Source organism: Microtus oregoni, unplaced genomic scaffold (genome assembly GCF_018167655.1).
Source record: "Microtus oregoni isolate MIOR12 unplaced genomic scaffold, Mior012 000005F_ref0000423, whole genome shotgun sequence".
Taxonomy (NCBI): Eukaryota; Metazoa; Chordata; class Mammalia; order Rodentia; family Cricetidae; genus Microtus; species Microtus oregoni.
The window spans coordinates 61,796,577-61,817,284 of record NW_024543064.1 but is presented as its reverse complement, the minus strand read 5'-3'; the positions used below and the strand labels follow the sequence as shown (position 1 = coordinate 61,817,284).

At 43.8% G+C, this 20,708-nt stretch overlaps 1 protein-coding gene across 1 annotated transcript in view; it reads left to right on the top strand.

Moving 5' to 3' along the window:
• Sh3gl2 (SH3 domain containing GRB2 like 2, endophilin A1) overlaps positions 1–18,571 on the top strand; it is a 170,197-nt gene extending 151,626 nt beyond the window's left edge. The window contains exons 4-9 of the mRNA XM_041652677.1: positions 8,459–8,602; positions 9,456–9,589; positions 11,088–11,246; positions 13,269–13,372; positions 15,587–15,717; positions 17,774–18,571. Coding sequence (XP_041508611.1) covers positions 8,459–8,602; positions 9,456–9,589; positions 11,088–11,246; positions 13,269–13,372; positions 15,587–15,717; positions 17,774–17,973 — 872 coding nt within the window. The 3' untranslated portion in view covers positions 17,974–18,571. The remainder of the gene's footprint in view (positions 1–8,458; positions 8,603–9,455; positions 9,590–11,087; positions 11,247–13,268; positions 13,373–15,586; positions 15,718–17,773) is intronic.
• The last annotated feature ends 2,137 nt before the right edge of the window (positions 18,572–20,708 follow it).

Genomic DNA, 20,708 nt, shown 5'->3' with positions numbered 1-20,708 from the left:
GGAGGTGGAGTCTGGACTGTTGCCACTCCCAGGGGAGGGGGCTGAACCCCCAGCCAAACATTCCAGACATTATATAAACATATATATTCATTGTATATATGGATGCCAGGGGGCTGGGGTGATGCTTCCACCCAAACAGTAGGTACCTCTGAATGATAGTCACAGAATGAAATGTGCTTCTGATCTTTAGCTTTTAGAAGATACTTTAAAGATCTTTCTGTGTCTAGTCCAGACAGTAGCATTGGTGAATAGCCCTACAGTCTGCCAGCACAGTCTTGCTAAAGATCTCTCCTCTGTTAAGCAAGGATGCCTGGCTTTTGTGAAGAAGAGCTGGAGAAGAAAGGCATCAGTACAGGCTATGGAAATGTCTAGAAAATGTGTTCCACCTCTCTCTTCTTCCCCAGTAGATGGCTAAGTCTAACATGTTTCTCCTAACAATCAGAACAAGAAGATGCGTCTCAGGAAATGAGTTGGCCAGCCACCTGCTCTACCCTAGAGTATCTCTGATGCTCAAAACATGAGCCAAGGGCAAGGGTTCTTCGTCCTCGCTGTGGCAGATACCTTGTCGATATGTTTTCACTTGAAATCACAGTGGATAAAAGGAAGTCTATCTTGAGAACAAGTGTATACCTGGCTTTAACTTTTAAATATTTTGTTTTTTTTTTTCTATTTTAAAAAGTGTGCTTATTCCCAGCATGCTGGTCCTTGAGATTCAAGAACAGTGTATCCTTATTCCACAGTATTCTCAGAGTTTTCACAATTATGGTATTTTAAACATACTTCTAAAAACTTCATATTCTATAAATTAATAGCTATTTAAGAATAAGATGAACTAAGCTTAGTAGTGCTTATAACAAACTACATGCTACAGGAATATTAAATGAAAATTTTTAAAATGAATCTCCTGGTATGGAACAGCCCTCCCATGGAGTCACAGGTGGACACTGCCCACTTCTGCATTGAGAATGTGTTATCCACTGAAGGAGTGTTCAGAAGACCTAGACAGAGTACACTGTTTATGTGAATTCACTTGTGGGCATTTTCCCTTCTAAATTCCCCTCTCTTGATCTCACTCCTAAATGTTCTCCTATACCCACACATACATGTTCATGTATGTATTATAGGCTAGGATCCACATATCAGGGACAACATGCTTCTCCCCCCACCTCAAGACTGGGTCACCTTAATTTGTATTATACATTCTAAGTACACCCAATTTTTCTGAAAGTTTTGTGATTTCACTTTCTTTAGGGTTAAATCTTATTCTATTTTATATCTTTCCTAGGTTTTCATTTTCCAGTCACCTGTTGATGGACACCTCGCTTGTTTCCATTTCCTAGCTCTAGTGAACAGAGCAGCAAAGGCATGGGGTGTATGCATCTCTGTAGCAGGATGTGCAGTTCTTTGTGCAGGACTGAAACGGCTGGCTTGTGTCATGGTTCCGCTTTAAACTGTTTGAGAAAACTCAAATTGCTTTCCGCAGTGGCTCTTCAGGAACACTGCCTCGCACATCTGTGTACATCTGTGTTGTCCATGGACACATTTCTGGGGGAGATATCCAAAGAGGTGGAGTCACAGAACTGGGTTCCGATGTAGTGAATATTGGCACATTCGTATCCACATTTACTCTTCCCCCAGAGCGGTTCCTGAGAGTTCTGCTCGCTCACCGGGAGTTCCTGGACCTTCTGTTTCTTGGGCTTGGCTCCTTTGTGCAGATCATCGGGATGGATTCTCTAACTCTGCCTTTTACGTTCACTTTTTACGTTGCACTCGCTTCACGGGCCTCCCAGCCTTGCTGTGTTCTTCTCTGTGGTGTAAGTGCCTTAGAGTGTGGGCCACTTCCTGCCTCATGTCATTGAGGGACTGTGTGACCATAGATGACAAGCTTCTTGACAGCAGGCCTCACTAGCACAGCTGCCCTCACAGAGTAGGTGCTTAACAAATACTCTGTCATTTATCATTACAGGGGAATGCTTCAAAGTATTCTATTTGGGATAAATAACTAATCTAGTGGTGAAATTCCAAACTTTACTATACGGGAGATATACAAATCCTTCCTGTGTGATCTCCGAAATGACTGAGTGACTGAATTATTTGATGCGTGTGAGAAAGGGTGCTGATCTGTGCCCAGCCTGCCCTCGACCCCTGTGTTGTCAGCTGAACTCTGACTCATCCAGCCTGCAGGCCTCAGCCTCTAGAGCCTTGGTTCTCAACGTTCCTAATGCTGTGACCCTTTAACACAGTTCCTCGTTTTGTGGTGGTCTCCAACCATAAATTATTTGTGTTGCTACTCATTACTGTAATTTTGCTACTGTAATAAATCGTAACATAAATATTTTTAGAAGTAGAAGTTTGTCATAAGGGTCACAGGGTGAGAGCAACTGCCCTTGAGTGGCCACACTACTGAGCTACCACTTTAAATTGATCTGTGGTCTTCGTTCTTTTGATCTAGGACTCATAATTCAGCTTGTGGACTGTCTGCATGGTTGGGGGAAATGGGAGTTTGTTCCTGATTCACAAAGATTGCCCAGTTTTTGTGATTAAGCTGATTTTCATAGCGTGCCTCAAAAGTGGTGCTCCCTAGGGAAGTGTGGGGTGATGGCCTCCCTCGTGGACTAAGCAGGAAGGATGTGGGATTCTACATCCTAACTGTGGTTAGGAAGGAAGTCCTAAGACTGAGGCCTGGCAACTGTGGACCCTAATGCCCATGAGGGAAATGCCAGCCAGGCCGCCCACAGTGCTCCTGATCTCCAGCCAGCTGCCCATCAGAGCACGCACCACAGGGAGTTGAGTCTATCATCCTCATGCTCCATTTCACAGCGCAGAGGGAAGCTGGAGGACACTTGAAAAGGGAAGCTTCTAAATAAAGCAGTCAGAGGAACATTTGAAACTTTTCAGTGAAGTGATTTAACCCACAGAGGGAAGAAAACACCCTTGTCCCCTCCCCTCACCCCTCCAACCAATGATCACTTTCCTGCCTTCCTGCTCTCCTGTTGCTACTTTGTCTTCCCCACTCACATTTTGCAAACCCTTGCTGTGGACCAGTCATCGCTGGGCAGGTGGAAATGTTCAGGGAAAGGGACTCCATGAAACACAGTTCCCTGCACGATCACGGTGTGTCCTGAGAGCTTTGAGGCTCTCTTACAGCAGAAGAGTCTGGACGGGGCAGGAAGGGGGAGAAAGAGCTCCTCCATCTAATCCAGGCTGCTGACCTGTGCTTAGACGGTTTGCTCCTTATCGTTGAATGTTGATAACAGCCTGCTGAATGAGATCATCTTCAGGATACATGCTAGAAAGATGTACAGCCTGGCCTTCTCTCTGTGTCTTCAAGAGTTCAAAGCTTCAAACTAGTTCACAGTTCACTGCTTTCCATGAAAGAAGGCAAGACCTGATAAAGATCTGACTTCCTGGTTGCTTGTTTGGATTACGACATAAAAATTAAATGTAAGATGATAGATGTAAAACTGTTGAGCATTCCCTGCTAGTTTCCTAGTTTCTGCTTTGGTGGACAGGCAGAGTTAGGATGGCTAAGCCGTGGCTCCCAGGGACACTCCTGACCAGAGACCTGCAGGCAGAGCCAGCCTGGTGCTGCATTGCTCAGTGTGGAGCCTGGGTTTCCCCTCAGCGGTGCCCAGAATTAGAAAGCTCAGCAGGAGTCTAGAGGCTGTATAGGGCTCACCCTAGGAGTTGGTAGCAATCCAGACTCCCCCATCTGTATTCTTTCAAAGGTAGAGAGATTTTGAGTTAGGAACGAAGCTGTTCTCTGTGCTGGGGTCACAGCTCAACCTTTCGTGGTCATCCTAATTTTCTGTTATGCTCTTGCCATTTACCCAATAAATGTCTTTCCAGAAAATCGCCTCACATAGATCCACCAAGTCTTTTCCTTTGATGCTGCTTTCTGGTCTCATTTTACATGTCAATCCTCATTAACTTTTCTCCCCTGACCCACTAAGCTAGTGAACACTTGCTATAGTCACACTTGGAAGGCCCTCAAAGATACACATGGCTAGCCTGTCAGATGGCTATTCATCCACTGCAACCAGTAGATAATGGCTAAATTGTTCTCCTGGGGGGTGGGGTCGGGGGCTGGGAAGTAGTTTTAATTAATTTCTTCTTTTATAGGAAAATAATTTATGAACATGTTATTTAAAGTTAATTTACACGAAAAGTACTATATGAAAAAACTTCCAGTTACCCTCAGGATTTAGATCCCTGTCCCCATTTCTGCTACTGAAAACCAACATTTTAAAGACTCTTGACTGTTCTTTGTTTTGCTTTTTAAAAGCTTTTGGTTTTCGTTTTTTTTTTTTGTTGTTGTTGTTTTGTTTTGTTTGGGTTTTGGATGTTTTGTTTTGGTTTTTGGTTTTGATTTTGGGTTTTTCTTTTGTTTTGTTTTTTTGTTTGTTTGTTTGGGTTTTGGGTGTTTTCTTTCATTGGTTGTTTGGTTTCTATCTCCAGTCATGAATTAAGTCCTGCACTGAGCCTGCTTCCTCTTTCCAGCTTTAGCTGTCTTCTTGCCGATTCCCATTTCAGAAGGTGAAAACTGTCTGTTCCTTGCCTGCCCTCCCATGATTGTGTCTGTCCCTATGAGTTCCTCAGTGTGTTTATGCCGTTGTTTGTTAGATCCCACTGGGGACCACGGGGAGCAGGCCCACGTCAGCATTAACCCGTCCTACCCTGGAGCCACACACGTGGCACAGCTGTGGTGGCTCCTGACACACGGCCTCCTGGAGGGCTCTTGGTTGTCATGTGCTGTGTGTGTTTCCCTGTATTGCATTTCCTATTTCCTAGATTTCATTCCTATCCCTTTCCTTGATTTATACTTTTCTTTAGTGAAATGCCTCTTGCCTCTTTAATTAATTTGGGTAAAAAAATAAGGATTGAAACCTTGATGGTGTCATTTGAAAATGTCACTATTAGACCTTTCTATGTCATTGTTAATTGAACGTTATTTTCTTAATATTTTCTGAAATACATTTCAATTTATTGCTCCAGTTTTTCTAATGTATCTTTTCTCATTTTGTGTAGCCCATCTTTTCTTGTTCAAAGTTGGGGTCCTACGGTTTCTTCTGGTGACCCTTGTGTGGGCCACAGTCCTTGTGTTCTGTTTTCAGTCGACTTCTTATTCCGCAGACACATCCACACACCTGGCCTTCAAAGGCTACAAACCTGGCTATTGGCTTCTCTGTTGAGAAATAGAGGGCACAGGCTGGTAAAGCCGGCTTTGTATGATTATAATGATGTAGTGGACACTGGGCACCTATGAAACAAATACAGGTTTGCTTAGCTCAGAGTCTATGAAGACATGGGCACCATTAGATTGGCCTGTGAAGACTGCAGAGAATGACAGCATGCCATGGTAGGATCATGTACTGGAACAGATGACCATACAATCCAGACAAAAGGAGAGACTGGGCGAGGACAATAGCACCATTGTGGGGACCAGTCTTTTAACATCTGAGAGGGGTAACACGATCCATATCCAAACCATACCAACTGATGGGTACATATGGTGACTATTATTTCTCATCTGGTGTGTAGCCCATCTTTTCTTGTATGAAGATGGGGTCCTACAGTTCCTTCTGATATCTTCTGTGTGGGCCACAGTCCTTGTGTTCTGTTTCCAGTAGATTTATTATTTTGGAGACACATCCACACACCTTGCCCAGCTACAAACCCAGTTATTGACTTCTATGTATGAATCCTACCTTCAGCATGGTCAGCTATTTTTTCCTTAAAAGAAATCTCCTGGACCCCCATAACCTTTCTCTTCCATCTGTTACATCTTTGAAAGCTCTCTTTCATGGGAACCAGAGCACCAGAGCTGTCTGTTCAGGGAAAACTTGTCACGTTTTGTCTTCTCCCAGAGGGCTGTCCTTTGTGCCGTGCCTGCAGCAAATGAGTTAACACTGTGATAACCAGCGTGTTAAGCACATGCTGTTTTGTGCTGGCATTGGCTGGGAGATACACACGCTGCCATAGCAGGTCCTGATTTCATAGATCAGGAGAAAGAATGGTATTGGGAGTCTGCTTATTCATTAACCAAGTGAACTAGGAGGATGGTTGGAGAGTTAAGAGGGGGAGATAGTGTGAAGGGGAGGAGTCAGGTCAGCTTAGTGGAGCAATAATTTAAGGTTCCAGACTCATAAATCATTTGGTGCAGCAACCAGGCAAGGATAACATTATAAGGCTTTGAATGACTTCTCTCTTGTTTCCTAGTTTCGTTGTCAGTTTTGCTTTTTTTAAATCACTATTTTAGAAAAGCATTTTTAAGCAATTTTGCTGGCATTGCTGGGTGGTAGTTTAGCAGTCTGATGATATTTTTCAAGGACACACATTTTATAGATCCAAGCTTCTTAAGAATTCAGTGAGTCCATAAATGAATATAAAAGACAATTTCTTCAAACATAAGGGTGTAGAAGTTTTTAGAGATTTTGAAGAAATAAAATCTATGGCTTTCTTCCTTTTCCTGAAGATGTATAATGTATCAATATGTTCTTAAGTAATTAGTAAAATACTAAAGCTCCATATAATGTAACAACATTCAAAAAGAATTTGAAAGTCAGCAGTAACATATCAAACTGTTTAACATTACTTCTGAAAAACAGATCTTAATAAAACCAAAACATAGTTCTAAATCAATAACCAATGTTCTTAAAAGGTGTTCAACATGGACAAGGCAAGATGAGGTGGTGTGGCCACCTCTTAGGATATTATTGCTGTGACTCTTTACTGTCCACTTCCCTTCTTTCTCTCTGTTCACCCTGTCTTTGTGTTCTGGGGTCCTCCATTTCCCTTTTGTGTGTGTTGTTGCTGCTGCATCTCATGCCCGCTGTCCAGTGTCTGTCCTAGCACTGATGCAGCCCTCAGCTGCTGCATCTCATACAGGCTGTCTAGCGTCTGTCCTAGCACGGATGCAGCCCTCAGCTGCTGCATCTCATACAGGCTGTCTAGTGTCTGTCCTAGCACTGATGCAGCCCTCAGCTGCTGCATCTCATGCCCGCTGTCTAGTGTCTGTCCTAACACCGATGCTGCACTCAGCAGTTGCAACCCTCTCGCTGACTCCTTCCACTGTTGTGAACGCCATGCAGCAGGATTCCTCTCCTGGGTCTCAGCCCTGGCTGCCTGCAGAAAAGCTGCACAGGTCTGCTCCAATAAATAGGGGATTATGAAGCACTTCAACTTCCTCAAATTTAACATGTCTTTATATACTTTTCTATAAAAGCTTGAGGTAAATAAAAGAAAAATTTTGTGTTTTGTGGGGGTGTCCAGCTTTACATGTGACCTTAGTGTCACTTGCTGCCGCACGCTATATGGTTCAAAGCTCAATGGCGCTTTCCTCTGGGCACTTTCATTTGCAGGGCCCCTCCCTGTGGGCCCTGTCTCGGTGACTCATTACAGTACAAACACTTCTCTCTAATTGCTCTTTTGACAGACTTTGTCTTCGGGTCACTATAACCTTTGTCAATACGGATAACTTTTGTCACTGCCACTCTATGCCTTGGAAGCCCAAAGTGTAAATAAAAGCCTATTTGAACTGTATGTTTAAGGTCAAATATTAGTCTCCAAATGCTAGAAGTACTTTGACTTTCAGCTGTGATTTCCTCGAGGGTTTTTTGTGCAGCTATCACTGTGGACGCAATCCAAGGTTAATGTATAATCAACTCTGATAATGAGTAATACACCTAGAGCCAGTCAAATCGTAGTCTTCAGTAGTATGCTACTAAAACACTCCCTCCACTAAAACTGGGCCTACTTTCCAGGCACCTTCCTGTAAAAGTAACAATAGAAAAAGAATCGAGATGTAATCTTTGAGAGTCCAAACCAATCGTCAGCTGAAATGTTTAAGATAAGTAATTAGATATTTTAATGAATATGGTATTTTATTCTTAGTTGAGAAATGACTTTGAAAATTGTTTTATTTTATACTTGTTGTACGTGAAACGAAGCCCAGGTCCACACCTCTCGAGTTCACCATCATTCCTTATCTTAACCCACAGACTCCTTGAGCTGAGATATTAAACAGGAACAAAACTTGGAGATGAGCATATAGTCCAGGTATTTCCAGAATGCTCTTTATAGCCAGCCAAGCCTCCAGAGTCACTGCAGTGAGGATGGGAAGATGGGGGACAGCGTCCGAGCCCGTGGTGCTGCCTCATCGAGACCAATGCTTTGCCTTGCTGGGAAATTCTGCTTGGGTTTTAAGGAAAAGATTAGAGTTGCATTTTTGGTTGCCCACGAATTGTATGCAAAGACTGTTCGCCCAGCAAAGGTGCAGCCTTAGGAGCTGAGAGGGTGTGCAGGCTGGTTTGTATGCAAAGACTGTTCGCCCAGCAAAGGTGCAGCCTTGGGAGCTGAGAGGGTGTGCAGGCTGGTTTGAGGCTGGGTAGTCCTGTCAGGCCTGTCCCTATCATGTGGTGTTGTTTGCATCTAAAGGATCTTCTTTCTTTTTCTTAAGCCTCCAGAGCGAAGCTCAGCATGATCAACACCATGTCAAAAATCCGTGGCCAGGAGAAGGGGCCAGGCTATCCTCAGGCGGAAGCGCTGTTGGCAGAGGCCATGCTCAAGTTCGGCAGGGAGCTGGGCGATGATTGCAACTTTGGTAAATAGCCTTTGTCATTGTAGCTCCCCGTGGAGGTTACAGTGCTGAGAAGAAGCGACTCTAGAGATCATTATTCAGCTATTTTGTATTTTAATTCTCACTTTCAGATTATACACATGAGGGCTAAGTGTGATTTTAGGATTGCTAATATCTAAAGTGATTTGTCTAAGGGCTTTTGTCCTCTTCCTTTAAAGGGACCCCAGCCTTGACAACAGTTTTGGCAGACATGCCCAGATGTCTTGGCACTTTGCTGGGTATATCTGGCAGGAGCTGGGTTTGCAGACAGAGTGAGCAGTCACAGTCAGCATGATTTGCCACCCTGCCCCCTGGGCTTTCTCTGATTAATCTGCTCATTTGTATGTGGTACCTGATTCTACTGCCCCAGGCAAAATACCATTTATTCCATCTGCTTTCTCCTCTGGCTCTCAGAACCCTAAGCACCTTCTGCCTTCAGCCCTCCCCATTGATGTGGGGTCTTTCTGAACCCTAGTTCTCCATGCTTGGTGTCTGCTTCTGCTAAAAAGCGTTGACTTGCATCTGATTTCATATTGCTGAGAACTAGCACTAATCATGGAGGACAGAGAGCCTTCCAAAAGCTGCTCAGGGTAAAGCGTTGTGTTATTGGTAAGGAGGGATATTCCTCCTGGAAAGTGCTGTGGGACCTAATTGTCAGGATGGTCTGCAGGGAAACAGAAAAGCCACTGTTACTTTACGAGCTTCATGGTCTCTCTTTTTGTCCCTGCTGTCGTAAGAGGACAGAGACAGCCCTTACATTGTCAGCTTGAAGGCCGCTATTGCAAAGCCACCTCATCTTTGTTCTTCACGGCATGATGTCTTCACTTTCCCTCGTCAGGTCCGGCTCTCGGTGAGGTAGGAGAAGCCATGAGGGAGCTCTCGGAGGTGAAGGACTCTTTGGACATGGAGGTGAAGCAGAACTTCATCGACCCCCTTCAGAACCTCCACGACAAAGATCTCAGGGAGATTCAGGTCTGTGCGGTGCGTCTTCTCAGACCCACACAGGTTCTCATTTGTTCAGGCGGCACTTACTGGGTGGCACAGCAGCGGGCACATGAATTCCCAGCAGCCCCCGCAAGATGGAAGGAACCAAAGACGGAAGGCTTCAGCCTGCAGTCACAGCTGCAGCTCCGCTGCCTCCCCTGGGCATTGTATCCACTCCTCTGGGTTTAACTTCCTGGTTAAAACAGTATCGACACCATTTCTTTTCTACCTAAAGAAGTCCTTTAACTGGGAATTTGTAATTTGTTAACGTGAATGATGTGCTGTGCTGATGCGACCCTTAAATAGTAATTGTACTTTCTGTTAGCTTGAATAAGTAGCTACTATATCACTCTTAGACTCATTTTCATGATTGTTGTTGGAACTGAGAAGAAATAACCACCCTTTCTAAAGCACACAGAACAGCTGAGCTATTTCTGATGAATTCAACTGGCTTTTCCTCTGACTGTGAGTTCAAATACTTTTTAAGAACAGTCCTGCCTAGGAGGAAACCAGGTAGCTAGGATAAGAGCACGAGCTGAGGATAGGAGACATGGCAAGGAGGGCTATGGAATATCACCCGTCCCTCGCTTCCCAGGTTTTACTACTCCTGACCGTTTTATCTTCTTCCCTCATCCATACACACTAGGAACAAGGGAAAGCCATTCTTTTCTCTTCCCTATTAGTCATAGAATACTACAACTATTAAGGAAAAAAATGCTCTTGATCTTTAAGAATAAAACAAACTTCTTAATCCAGTCCCTAGAAACGCTGGAAACCCCATTGCAGATGTGGGTAGGGATTGAAGCAGGTTGTGGGGAGAGCATTTATGAAATCTCTTCCAAGGTCACTTGCAGTTTGCATTTGTGACTGAGTTGTCACCTGTCCATGGAGAGGTTTAAAGCTAAGTCATCTGCCCCCTAAAAGCCACCTCTGTCAAAGGGGGCCTGTGCTGAGATGTGGATTCCTAGGCTCAGCCCTGTGTGTTCTGACTCAGGTAGTCAGGGGTCTCTATTCTCAATTGACACATTAGGTGATTTTGGAAGAGTATCATTTCTTCCATGTTTACTTCGGAGAAGGAGACTTTCCCCTGCTTTCTCTTGAGGAAGGTGGCGTGTGGGCTCTTGTGTGGACCCTTTTCTTGAGGAGGAGTATGTGGGACATGCATACTCACAGCCCCTTCTTGTCATTTGGAAGAGGAGGACTAGTTTAACTTGGCTCTGGCTTGGAAATGCCAAATCAAAAGGACACTTGTCATTTCATGATTCAGTTCTCATTCTGGATTATTTGTAATTGTGCCAGTCCTCAGTTAACTCTTTGAAATGGTACCTTTCCTGATGCATGTGTCTTTATTTTTCTGGTGAGATCCAGTATCAAACACAGCCAGATTCATTTTGGAGGCTACTCAGGATGGAAGGGAAATGAGGCACGAGCAGACCTTTTCCATAGGATGCCCTTTTGAAGCATCTTCTTGCCCTTACTTTTTCAGCATCACCTGAAAAAGCTGGAAGGCCGGCGCTTGGACTTTGATTACAAGAAGAAACGACAAGGCAAGATCCCAGATGAAGAACTTCGCCAGGCGCTGGAGAAATTCGATGAATCTAAAGAAATCGCCGAGTCAAGCATGTTTAATCTCTTGGAGATGGATGTAAGCCACTCTCCTCTGGGTTTTCACTGACTTTTATCATACAGGCACAGCACTGATGTGTTGAAAAATACATCGCGTAACAAGCTCCTGTCTGGTTACACTGAGTGATGAGAGCACATGGATGCTTGCTTCTTTTGAATCATTTGTTATAAAGTAGACATAGAAATGGCAAGTTCCTTCTTTATCTTGGAGGTTTGATTTGACCAGAACTTTGTATATTAATGAACTTTATAGTATTACCAATAGTGCAGAGATAAAGAATGCCTATGACAACCCATTTTTAAATCCAGCATCTTACAAACTATAGTTTAAATATAAAGCACATTTACCTGCAGTTAAGAATGACAACTAAAGTATATGAAGAAATTTGTATTCAAAATTATAAAGATGACCAATATATGGAAGTGAGGTTGGCATTTTTGTCGAAAAAGACATACAAATTGAAATTGATGATTATGGCATCGGTACCATGTTCAGGCATGGTTGGGTGGTTTCAAAGTTGTTTCGGCATCTTCAGAGTACTGAATTATCTTTCATGGTTTGAGACATTAAATTCTGTTAAGTTCTTCCAGCTGTGAAGATACCTGAACAGTCATTTCTTTTTCCACACATGTAGGCATCGAAAAAGCCAGTCTTGCTGTCATAGTTTATATCCACCTTCCAACCCATCAATTCAGCTGTGATGGTTGCAGGATTTTCGTCACTTGCATTGGCAAGGATCTTCAGAGAAAAGCACAGGGCTATAGATGCAGGTAGTATAGGTGTTGTATACTTCACTGGAGATCAGGTAGGAAAAGAAAATTCACCGTTAAGGAGATGATCGAGGGTCATATGTCCTTCATATACCTCCTGGAAGCTGGGGAACCAGAAAAGTTGGAAACATTCTGCAGGCAGAGTCTAAAGGCTAAGAATGAATGCTGGTGATGGACTAATTCATTCTGTGGCCAGAGGCTAGAGAACCTAGCAGACGTGGAGAACAAGTCTTAGGGATGGAGAGCTGGAAGTTCTGATGTCCAAAGGCAAGAGAAACGGAATCTTCAGCCCCAGGAGAGAGGAGACTGAATCTCTTTCTTTTGCCAGTTGCCTTATTTGGACCCTCAATGGACTAGGCAGTATACCATGTTAGCTATGCACAGCTCATTCTTGGTCAATCCTCCGTTTCAAATGCAAATCTAGTCTGGAAGCCTGGAAGCATCTCCACTGACTGGCTCAAGAGATCACGCTTCGCTAGCCTTTTGAGAATCCTTTAAATTAGCCATGTTGTCATCCAAAATTAGCCACCACATTACCTAATCGGTTTACCTCTTAAAAGGCAGGGAAGGTGTGCTGAACACACATAGTCCTCATCATCTAGAGATGTCTACAGATGACACCTAATCACTCCAGTGTAGGAAACTTAAATCAGTGTGTGTCCTTGTACCCTGGGCCCTCCTCCTGCACCCTCAAACTCCTAGGAAAACATTCATTGCTTTTCTTGGCTTGGAGGCTGCTACTCAGATAGTTCTCGGCACAAGACTCCTAAAAGTTAGGCCACTTAGAATATTCAATAATTAGCTTTAAATGCCATTGGGATCAGGCTAAGAGGTCAAAAGATTTATTCCATCCCATGGTGCCGAAGTGAGAAATCAATTTTCCTCTTTTTCATTACCAGTAGTTATTAGAATGTAAAGTGATGCTTAGATTTCATGTTGGCTGCTGCAGGCAAGAAGCCAAGAGTCATCTAGTTACTCAATCTTTCTTCTATAGAACCTCAGTGAAAGAAGCCACATCCTATCCAGAAAGTTCATAGTTAAGCACAAAACTGCTTAGTGAAAGCAGTGAGACCTTCTCAAGGATCCTCTTTGCTTCTCCTTATAGCTCTACATGCAGGGTCCTAAGTATAAGTATGTCCTCAGATCCTAAATCAACTTAGAACCGGAAGAGCCATGTGTGATCATGGCAGGTGGCAGGCTGCATGTTGTACACTGCTCCAAGACCAAGACCATAGCCTAGTAACTGAAGCATGGTCTTCCCATTCTGCAGATTGAACAGGTGAGCCAGCTCTCCGCCCTTGTGCAAGCCCAGCTGGAATACCACAAACAAGCAGTACAGATCCTGCAACAAGTCACTGTCAGGCTGGAGGAAAGGTAAGTTACTCTTCCCTGGGGTTCTCAACTGCTGGAAAATGATGTGCAGAGAAACGGAAATGAAAGAGTATTTAAAGATGAGCTTCCGCCCATATCCTGGCTGATCCAGCACAGGGACCGCAAGCTGACTGCCTGATTTTATTTTGCACTGTTCCTTGTCTTGCTTTCTTCGGACTCAAATCCTGTGTTTATGAGATGCTGGTGTATAAATTATATTTTTGCTGCCATGGATGGTGCAGCAGAGTTCTGTTGATCATAGCTCCTGGGATCTCCTGAGTAATATTCTTTGTGGCTGCCACGCATAGGAACATTTTGAAAGAGATCTGTGGTCCTAACAGATGAGCGGCACTGTGGCACTCAGGAAGATGATGTAGTGGCCAAGGATGGAGCACACAGGCGAGCAGAGCCTGTTTGGAAGCCTGTGTCTTTTCATTCTTGTTTTTTCTTGAATGATAATACAGCTGTCCGCTTTCAGAGAATACTTCTTTCCTGTGCCTGTTCAGTCTCCTCGCAGTGAGCTGCACTAGTTTTTCCATGCGAACAGGACTCTTTTGAGTTGTAAGGTATAGCCTAAAAGTATATATCCTATGACCCTGTACTATATAATACAGGTGTACCTTGACCAACGTCAGATTGAATTATATTCTCCTAAAGGAAAGGGGTTTAGTACCCCTCACCTCCAGAACAACATAGCTTAGCATTGAGTCTACTGAAGACTGTACGTGGTCTAGACTGTGATTACATGACAAAGCAGGACTTGTGGTGCCTGGAACTGTGAGGACATTACACTACACGTTACCAGTCTAAGAATATACCAGAGTGTGGAGTGTGGTTTCTATTGCTCAGGAATCCCTTACGCATCACTGTAGCATTAAAAGAATGTTGACGTGAAACCGTCATAAGGCAGGGTCCTTAGTAATCATACTTTGTTTAGCCAGGTGACCTTATTGCTAACCAGGGACCTGACTATTCTTTCTTCATTTAGCTAGATAAAGGAGTATTGTTTTTTGCTAAATAATTACTTCAAAGGATTTTGTAGCAGCCTTTATTTTTAAAATCATGTCCAGAGTAAACTCTCCTGGGCGATCAGTGCCTGATTGTCCAGTGAAGGCTCCGGTCCCGTGCTGCATCCAGGAAGTGTCACCTGCTTCCAGGAAGTGTCACCTGCATCCAGGAAGTGTCACCTGCTTCCAGGAAGTGTCACCTGCATCCAGGAAGTGTCACCTGCTTTCCACTTTGTTCTAACTGGTCTTCCCTTCTCCTTAGAATCTTCCTTCTTCACTTATTTTTTTTTTTGGTATAAAATCTTCGATGCACTTTTGTGTATGTGTGCCTAACACTGAAGCATCTCTAATGGAAAGGCTTAAAATCCACCTGTCGGAACACTCCAGCAACACTCTGTGCCTCTCAGGTCTGCTGAAAGTGAAGGGAATGTGTTCCTTTTGTCCATATCAAACATGTTTGAAATAGGTATAATTCTAGAATTGTCGTACACTCAACCTTCCGCACCTTAAATTTAAATATATGTGTCTTATCGAATACCTAAAAATGGGAACGATCTGGTGATGGGCAGAATGCACGGGATTCCCGTATCTTTCGTGTCTTTATTCCTCCCCCCACTGTGACCCCTGTCTGCTCACTCCTATCTGTCCATGACCATCCCTCCCACCCAACCTCCAAACCTTCTCACATCCTGCATGGAATAGCTTTCTTTCACGTATTCTTCTGTAGACCTGTGCTCTCCCTCCCAAAACCATTTTTCACCTTCTTCATGGATAAGTGAACTCTCCAAACCTCTAACCTCGGCCCCATATACTCTGAGCTCTTTGTGGAGGTCCTAGAATAACAACACTCTTGTCTGTAGTGGTCAGCGGCGCTCTCTCCCTTCTGCAGCACACGCTGCTTTGGGGCAGCAACTGTGTCTTGTGCACATTTATCTCCCTGACCCTAACATGGTACATATTAGCATAAACTGCTCTGAATGCACGAGTTGGAGCTTGAGAGAAAGAATGGAGACCGTGAGGACAAGGTGAAGGATAAGCTTCCCCAGGAACACATTGCATGCCCCTGGGAGACCAAGGGTTCTCAGTACATTGTCCACTAGGTCCTAGCAGATTTCTAAGTGGGCCTGGCAATTCCTGGAAATTACTGCCTTTCTGTTCACTTTTTAATTGGCTATATAATCCTCTGTCACCTCTTGTCTTTGTTATACAGAATAAGACAAGCTTCGTCTCAGCCCAGAAGGGAATATCAGCCAAAACCTCGAATGAGCCTAGAGTTTGCCAGTGGAGACAGTACTCAGCCCAACGGGGGGCTCTCCCACACAGGCACACCCAAACCTGGAGGTAAGCAGCAGAAGGCTACAGATCCCTTTTCCTGGGGCTTGAGCATACTCAGACGATGCTGAGAATATTCAGAGCATCCCGTTGTTTCCCCTGCACAAGAGCTGCACTGCAAGCTGCTCCTCGTGAGAGGATTGTCTGGCCGGAGCTCAGCTCACGGACATTGCCCTTCTTGCCGCACCATCCCGCTTTCTCTCCCTTCTCTCTGAAACGTTTTCGGCTTCATGTTTCCTCTCATCTTCTAGTATCAAGGACCTCCCATGATGCTTAGTTATATTTTTTTCTTCATATGGATTTTAGAGACAAGGTTTCTCTGTATAGCCTTTGCTCTCCTGGAACTCACTTTATAGATTGTACTAGCCTCAAACTCACAGAGATCCACCTGCCTCTGCTTCCCAAATGCTGGGATTAAAAGTGTATGCCACCACCACCCAGCTAACACTTAGTTGTCCTTCACCCCCCCCCCAAATCTGTGGTTGTAAACGATGCCCTAATTTCTCCTTCCCTTCCCTCCTTCTGTGAGTCTGCTAAGGAGACAGAATGCCTCTGGGCTGTGTGCACACACACACTTCCCCTATCACCCACAGACGGTAGCTCCAGGAAGCATTGCCTGATTGTATCTGCAGATGGATAGATTACAAACCTCAACTCCTGCTGTGTTTTCTGTCTACTCTGTCCTGTAGACCAGTCCATCATTCTGTGAACTGTGGGCAGCATGATGACAGCCACATTTTTCCCTCGGGAACATTGACTGTACCCACTAGTTCAGTCTCTCCATCACTGTTATCAGTCCCAACTACCCACTTACAAATCAGACCCAGGTTTTCTCTTCAGGCATTTCCTGCTGTGAGATTGTCTAGGTTAGAGAAGGAGGAATCCGTCTGACCCTGAGTATGGATGTTGGGGATGTGCAGCTCTATCCCATTCTCCTGTGTCTCCAGAGACTGATTTAGTGCAGTAGCAAACTCTTTATAACATGCCGTCATGAAGAGGGGAAGAAGGTGAAGTCTGAGCTCTGTGCGTAGCTCGGAGTGCCCAGTGTTGCCCGTGTGGGGCCCACACAGCAGTGGCCCTGGAGTTCATCATGAGAATTATCTATGACTGTACTTTTCCTCACCCAGAAACAAGGCATACATTTAATTTTCCACTTGCTGACTTCTATAAATTAAAAAAAAAAAGTGTATTGTTTCCCCTTTAAGACATTGAGCTAGTGTTGGAAGCATAAGTACTTTCCTATGTTTGTATTTGTGTGCATGCTGTATTCATGTTTATGCATTTAAAATAGATCCCTTTTAGATACAGTTCATTTTTCATTAATTTATCCAATATATATTGCATTATTCTTATAGGCTGTGGCTCTTACACAGTACTCATGTGTGTTTATTACACACCAATTTACCAAACACAGACTATGATTTTTAAAGTTTTTATCATTTAATGACACAAACATTTAAGACAACTTCTGTTAACTATAATTTTGGATGTAGAAGTCAATGAAATGCTCGAGCCAGGTCTAACAGAGAGAAACCCTGGGCCTAGGGCTTTCTATTGTTACTGCAGTTCTCAGTAATCTGGAGTTGTTAAAGAATGAAAGCTGAGGTTTTAGAATATTGTCTGTAGCTAATTATACTATTCTGAATCTGAAGATATTTAAAAGTACTAAGATGAATGGGATTTGGCCATGTCTGTAATTAATCTTAATTTAATTATAAACTCTTACGCCATTGTTTCCCCATCTCTCAGCATTATCAGGAAGATAAACCTGATGAACTCTGTTATATTACCACAAAAAGACATGTAACCATTATTTTCATACTGGAAATAGCAACCAAGTTTGTTCAACAACTCATAAAGCTCTACATAGGAACAGCTTTCGGAACAGAGGAAAGCTGGTGGGAGACAAAGACGCCCTGGTAGTGGATGCCCAAGGAAGACGAGGATGAGAAGGGAGATGAGTGACTGGGAAGGGGGCAGAAAGCCGGTGGGTGGAGCAGGCAGTGTGTGCTGCTGGTTAAATACCCCGTGACTTCTTAATGTTCTCTCTGCCTCTGATTCTCAGGTGTCCAGATGGATCAGCCCTGCTGCCGAGCCCTGTATGACTTTGAACCTGAAAATGAAGGGGAACTGGGCTTTAAAGAGGGTGATATCATCACACTCACTAATCAGATTGATGAGAACTGGTACGAGGGGATGCTTCACGGCCAGTCTGGCTTTTTCCCCATCAACTATGTAGAAATTCTGGTCGCTCTGCCCCATTAGGATCCTATGCTGGCTGGCTCACCTCTTTCTGACCCAGATAGTTACGTTTAACCACTGCTTTGGTAATGCCGCTTCCAACACATCATGAGTGCAGGCCGCAGTGGATGAGTCACCAAGCCCACACGTGTCCTGGGTTGACCTGTGTGCTCCTAGAGGAGACCCGGTGATAGACGGTATCTTTTAGAGCCAGTGGGCCTGGCCTATGCTTTAAAACACCTGGAGACTAGCCAGTGGTCCCAGAACTGCTCTTTACCCAGTTCTCAGGAGGCTGTGGTTTCTGACAATATACACATGAACCACATCACAGAGAAACTCTCCTTATTGAAGATATTGTCTCTCACCCAGGGGCCCTCTCAGGGTCTCGTGTTCTCCATGTACAGAGGAGAAAGTCCTTTCTGTTGCACTTTTCCTTCCTAAATGTGAGTCACAGAATTGTTGACAAAAACATCTCCCACCAGCAAATTGTCTGCTGGTCTAAGCAACTTGGGCTTTTGATGCCCTCAGCAGAAGTATTAATTGTTCAAAGCACTTTTGTTCTCCTACATCTATCTATCTATCTATCTATCTATCTATCTATCTATCTATCTATCTTCTGTCACCATCTATATCTATTTCTCTATCATCTTTTTGTTTATCATCTATCTATCTATCTATCTATCATCTATCTGCCTGTCTATCACATATCTATCTATCATCTATATCTATCTATCTATCTATCTATCTATCTATCTATCATCTATCTATCATCTATCTATCTATCTATCTATCTATCTATCTATCTATCATCTACTCCTACTTCTGAGACATGCCAATTTTCTTCCCTCCCCACTGTTCAAGCACTGTGGAGGGGGTTTCCATTTATTTCTGAGTGAGTTGGTGAGCATTCTGTATATTGTCTGAAAAGAGAAAATTCTCCAAGATGAATTGGGAAGAATCTGATGTCCAAGCTCAGATTCCTTGCTGTACAGAAGCTGTGTATATACGTAGCCCATTTCTGAAGAATACAGGAAGGGGGAACAGCTGTCTCCCCTTCTCTGTTTATTTGCCCAGGAATCAGTCCACTTCCTGAGTCCCTTTGCCACAAAGACATAGGAGAGAAACACTAGTAAGCATTTCCCACATCTTCATAGAACAAGACATAGTGACTGTTGCTCCTTCCCACTTTTATCTTGTTTGTGTTCCTTGAACATCATTTGTGTATATTCTGCCCTCAATGAGGACCAAATAAAGATGATTTTTGTGCTTAGCAGTTGAAGGTATGTGGCTGCATATAAAATCCCTTTCCCACCTTAGTCATTACTTTAACCCTTCTATTGCATCTTCATTTCGTGTGTGCAGTTCTGTGCAAGCTGATCAGTGTTGGGTTTTGTTCTGGTTCTTGTTCTCCCTTCAGTCGTGGAAGTCCCGTTAGGCACCCAGAGTTCTATTTATCTAGCTGTACAGGCTCTCTCTGAGGTTTAATGTGCTGCTTCTGATGTGCCACTTGCGGTAGTGGATCATGTGGAGTGAAAGGCAAATCTTCCTGCTTCATGTATGAACTAACCCATGGGAAGCATTGCTGTTTCCAATAAATGCTGCTGAAGACGAAACAGAGGGTGCTGCCTCTTCCTTCTTTGTCAGTTCCTTGGTCTGACAGTGGGTGGAGTAAGACTCCTGTGGTCTCCATTGCCTGTGAATGCAGCCAATCCAGACCTGGTCCCCACCTCCTCTCCAGCTTGTTGCAAAAGAGAAGTTCCAGAAACAAGAGATGAGCTACTTTAGGCACTGGCAGCAGTAATTCTAGGAAGGATATGAACTTGGGGGAGAGGATGAGGAAGAAAAGAAGGTTACATGACTTAACAAATTATGATGTAAGCAGGAGAACACATTGTTAAAAAGAGGAAATAAAATATGTTGGCTAGACATTTGGCTTTTTTGTTTTTAATATTCTTTTACTTTTAATTTTATGTATGTATATAGCAAAATATCATTTCTATCTCCTAGTCCCTCCTTCAGCCCCTCAAGTGTCCCCCCAACATACCTTTCGACCAGCTTCAAATCTTTAAATCCAGTTAGTGTTACCATGTGTGTGGGTATGGGACCGTGCACTGGAGCATGGGGAACCTACCAGTAGCCACGTCTTCCCAAAAAGAAGGATTCTCCCTTCTCCAGCAATTATCTACTGCTATTAGCTCCTCAGTAAGAGGTGGGGCCTGGAGATCACTCACCCATCCATGTAGAATTTTGGTTGGCTTGATCTTGTGTAGATCTGGTGCAGGTTCCCACAGGTGTAGTGAGGTCAGGCTTGAGATAATCTTATCATGTATTTCACAGCTTCCCCTACATCCTTGGCTCATGCATTCTCTCTGGCTCCACTTCCATGATGTTTCCTGATGGTAGGTGTGTTAAACATATGTCACATTTAGGGCTAAGCACTTTGATCATTGGTGATCTCTGTATTAACTACTGTCAACTGCAGCCGGTATAAACATAAATATTTAGGAGACATTTTGACAGCATGACCATTGAGAAAAGTAATAATAATAGGTTTCAACCTAGGGCCTGTTACCTCAGCAGATAGGGGTTTTTGACCACAATTAAAAGTACAAAGCATGAAATTCCCTCCTTTCAAAAAGGCCTCAGTTCTAATTAGAAAGTGATTAGCTGCCCAATGACATTGGTACCACCGCCGCACCACTGGCACATCTTGCCTGTAAACTGATATTACATCATGCAGGGCCCATCACTACATAAGG